Below are 4,285 nucleotides of genomic sequence, written 5' to 3'. Positions count from 1 at the left end.
AAAAAAAAAAAAAAAAAAACCATCCAGTCTAGTAATCTTTCTTGGGGAAATGATTCTTGAAGAAGGACTTCTTGCCCACTCTACTCCCCGCTAGCTGGCTCCAAGGTGAAGGGCTGGGGATTCTGGGACTCTGGCCTGGGACATGACCTTTGCTTGCTGTGTCCACAGGCATCCCCTGTGAGGGCGGACTGCGGTGCCTCTGCTGGAAGGTGGGTGTGCCTGGGGTGGGCCTTCCGCTGTGCTGAGAGTCCCTGGGTTTTCCTGCATAGGCTGCCCCTACCTCCTGTTCTGGCTTCTTCCTCCTGTTCTGCACCTTTCCTTGCTTGTCTGAGGGAACTTCTCTGGGAAGTTCTGGGTTTTCTGTTCCTCTTGGTGTCGTCTCTGGAATTCCCCTTGGGGATGGGATACTTTGTAATGCCAACAATGAAGACCTCTGCTTCCTGGTCCGTGAAGTACAGTAAAAGTCATGCTTATTGGGGCAAAACAAAGGCTGTGCTTTGCCCAAAGCTCCCAGCTCAGGTGGCCATGGAAGCCCAGTGTACTGGTTTCCAGCCCTTTAGAGCACAGGGTCTGATGATCGTGTGGAAGAGTCTGTGTGAGGAAAAGCAGAGGGAAGGGCTGGTTTGGGTTAAAGGAGGAGGGAGGCAGTGGGGAGGAAGGGGGAGGCTACCCCTAGCTCATGCCGGCATTCCTGGGTTTCAGCCCATCTTGTCTTGGGACTTTATGAGATGTTTTTCTTGAGGCCTGTCAGCCCTGCCTAAAGACTGACGTTGGTGCAGGAGGGTCACCAGAGCTTTGCCCCTCTCCCTCTGTGCAGATTCTCTTGAACTACCTTCCCTTGGAGAGAGCCTCATGGACCTCCATCCTGGCCAAACAGAGGTGAGACCCCGTGTAAGGGCAGTGACAGGAGGGCCCTTGCATCTGACGGAGCCAGTGCTGCCAGGGCCGCCCTGCCTCCTGCAGCTGCTGCTCTGGTCAGGACGGTCGGGAATCATCCTTCTCGCTTGTCTCCTGCAGGGAGCTGTATGCCCAGTTCCTGAGGGAAATGATCATCCAGCCTGGCATTGCCAAGGCCAACATGGGTGTGTCCAGGGAGGATGTGACTTTTGAGGACCATGTGAGTAGAGGTTGGCAGCAGAGACCCAGGATACAGAATGTGGAGGGGTGGCGGCCTTGGAGCAGGCGAGGTCCCCTGCATGCCAGGGGGTAGGTGCAGTCTGGTGTCAGTCCCCTCTGGACCTCCCAGTTCCTCCTTTCTGTGTTGGGTTGCTAAGCTTGGGGGCCCTGAGCTCAGGAAGACAAACGATAGTTGGGTCCAGGGAGCACTGCAGGGGCAGCCCTGCGTCAGGTGCTCTGAGGACATGTTCTATTTCAACCCTCATTCCGGTTGCTTGAAGAAAGTCAGAGCAGGGCGAGAGGGAAGCTAGGCTGCCCTCTGTGGCTGCCAGGAAGCATTGTTCTCCTCAAATGCTGAGCTCCTCCCTGGGCTTCACAGCGCAGGAGAAAGAAATGGATGGGCCCCAGGCCCAGACTCACAGATAGAAATTGACAACTCAGGCCGGGTGCGGTGGCTCAAGCCTGTAATCCCAGCACTTTGGGAGGCCGAGACGGGTGGATCACGAGGTCAGGAGATCGAGACCATCCTGGCTAACACAGTGAAACCCCGTCTCTACTAAAAAAAAAATACAAAAAATTAGCCGGGCGAGGTGGCGAGTGCCTGTAGTCCCAGCTACTCGGGAGGCTGAGGCGAGAGAATGGCGTAAACCCGGGAGGCGGAGCTTGCAGTGAGCTGAGATCCGGCCACTGCACTCCAGCCTGGGCGCGACAGAGCGAGACTCCGTCTCAAAAAAAAAAAAAAAGAAAAAAAGAAATTGACAACTCAGAGTATCGATGAATGAGAGCTGAAGAAACCAAATTCATTCATTCAGCAAGCAAACATTTACTGAGCAACTGTTATATGCAAAGTTCTCGAGCTAGAGCAATGGACAGAAAAGGAACAGAGTCCCTGCCCAGCAGAGATGTACTCAGAGGTGGCTACTAGGCTGGGCTCCCGACTGTGGAGTTCAAACGGATTCAGGAGGCTGTGGGAAGGGCTGTGTTGGCTCCTCTGAGTCGCTTGCAGGTGGTGTCAGGGCCACACCTCAGTGTGTGCTGGGTTGTTGCAGCAAGGCCACTGCTCAGGTTTCTGGGATAAAATCGGGCCCAGGTGCCTATCTGGGCCTCGGACAGAGCATCTTCATTTCTCCCCACAGCCACTCAACCCCAACCCTGACAGCCGGTGGAACACATACTTCAAGGACAACGAGGTGCTGCTGCAGATCGACAAAGATGTCCGGTAGGCAGGGGGCCTGGGGCCGGGAGCTGGCCCATGGGACTTCTGGGGCTCTCTGCAGCTCTGTCTTTTCCATCTGCAGGCCAGGCCCATGGGTGGGTGTTTGCGGAGCTGCTGGTGGATTGTCTCAGCGGTTGGGTCCAGGCCCTATTGATGACAGGCTGAGAATGAGGCTAGCGAGGGATATTCTGTCCTTGCATGTACCTGGCTGTTCTTATCTGAGCTGGAATTTCATTCGTACCCCAGGCATTTATGGATTCATCTGACATTCATTGAGCAAGTATTGAGCCCCTCTTGCATGCCAGGCTTAGCACTAAGCTCAGGGTTGAGCACTGAATAGACTGATGTGTTCCCTCCCCTTAAGGATCTTAGAACCTAGAAGGGAAGATGGCAAGACAGACATTCAGCCCATTAGATCTTAGCAGATGGCATTCGTGGTAAATGCTCTTGAAGGAAAATTTGAGGGGGTTTGGGGAAACCTCACCTGAGAGGCGGTGATTCAGCTGAGATCTGAGGAGCGGGAGGCCTCAGGGGAAGAGTGCAGCAAAGGCCACATTGGGCAGGGAACTGCCCTTGACAAGGTCCAGAGGGCCCACAGAGCTTGACACATCTGAGGAACAATGCCAAGGCCAGGGGGCCAGATAGGGGCCGGACCTTGGACTTGATTCTAAGCATGAGGCAGCCATGCAAAGGTTTTGAGCAAAGGAGTGACAGGGTCAGATACACAGTTTTTAAAATCTTGAGCTACAGTGTGTTTGTGCTTTTCCACTTGGTAAAGAAATGTGGAGATGCTGGCTCTGCGGCCCTGTCAGGCTGGGGAGTTTGGCAGCGTGTTGGACTAGGTGAGGAGCTAGAAGGCAGGCCTTGTCCACAGGTGGGTGGAGTGGCTAAGGGTTTGGGTTCTGGAGTCCATTTGCCTGATTTCCATTCCGCCCTCACTGGTTGTTAGCTGTGTGACCTTGGGCAAGTGACTCACACCCTCTGATCATTACTCTATTGTAAGTAGGAGTAAGGTAGTTCAGGCTAAGGGCACAGAATGGGGTGGGTCTCCACAGATACGTGGGACTGTTGTGCTTGTCTTAGCACATACAGAGGCCCTTAGAATGATCAGATCTCCATCAGAGAAGGGTCCTTGTACAACAAGCCTGCCTGGGACCCCTGGCACTTGGTCAGACAGGACAAGCCGGCACTCTGGCCCGCAGTGACCCTTCAGAACCTCCAAGGGGCAGCTCTCAGGTGCCCAAGTCAGTCTGCACCAGCACAGACAGGTGGCCCTCCATTCAGCTCCTTCTCAAAGAATGGCTGAGTACCTGTGTCAGGAGGGGTTTAGGAGTAAGCAGGACTGAAACAGTCTCTGCCTTCGGAGAGCTTCCAGTGTAAGTCAGGAGACATATACTAAACCTGGAAACAGATACATAATTGCAAATATTGTAATGCTGTGAAGGAGGGAAAAACTGATGCTTTTAGAGAATCAGAAGGAGGCCTTGTTTTCCTTTAGGGGGTTGAGGAAAGCCTTTCCAGAGAGTAGGCTCAGAATGAGATGTGAAAGAGAAGGAGGCAGCAGGGAGGCAGCAAGCTGGGTGGAAGAGTCTGCTGGGTTGAGGCATAGCACATGAAAGTGCCCTGTGGCCGGGGAAGAAGGCACGTGGCAGGATAAAGCAGGGTACTCCTTGCCCTTGCCACCGTGGGTGCTGCTCCTCAGCCCAGGCTTATCTTCAGATGGCCCCATATGACCCCCGCACAGGGCAACTCAGCCAGGCTGCGGGAGAAAGGAGGCACTGCCTCTTATGCTCTCAGGCTGGGGTTGGTGCAGTGTTTACCCACGAGTTGTTCTGATTGCCATGTTCAAGTCAAGAACCACTCCGTGACCCAGGGAAATAGGTTCTGTTTTTTTTGTTTTGTTTTTTTTTTTGTTTTTTTTTTTTGAGATGGAGTCTCGCTCTGTCGCCCAGG

At 53.7% G+C, this 4,285-nt stretch overlaps 1 protein-coding gene across 2 annotated transcripts in view; it reads left to right on the top strand.

Moving 5' to 3' along the window:
- The window catches only part of TBC1D13 (TBC1 domain family, member 13), a 29,239-nt gene that overhangs the window by 4,442 nt on the left and 20,512 nt on the right, over positions 1 to 4,285 (top strand). For both annotated transcript variants that reach the window (XM_011931262.1, XM_011931261.1), the window contains exons 3-6: positions 169 to 209; positions 818 to 879; positions 1,018 to 1,117; positions 2,253 to 2,335. In XM_011931262.1, the coding sequence (XP_011786652.1) occupies positions 169 to 209; positions 818 to 879; positions 1,018 to 1,117; positions 2,253 to 2,335 (286 nt within the window). The remainder of the gene's footprint in view (positions 1 to 168; positions 210 to 817; positions 880 to 1,017; positions 1,118 to 2,252; positions 2,336 to 4,285) is intronic.

This window comes from Colobus angolensis, unplaced genomic scaffold, assembly GCF_000951035.1.
Source record: "Colobus angolensis palliatus isolate OR3802 unplaced genomic scaffold, Cang.pa_1.0 Scaffold9, whole genome shotgun sequence".
Taxonomy (NCBI): domain Eukaryota; kingdom Metazoa; phylum Chordata; class Mammalia; order Primates; family Cercopithecidae; genus Colobus; species Colobus angolensis.
This window is presented reverse-complemented; position numbering and strand designations above follow the sequence as displayed.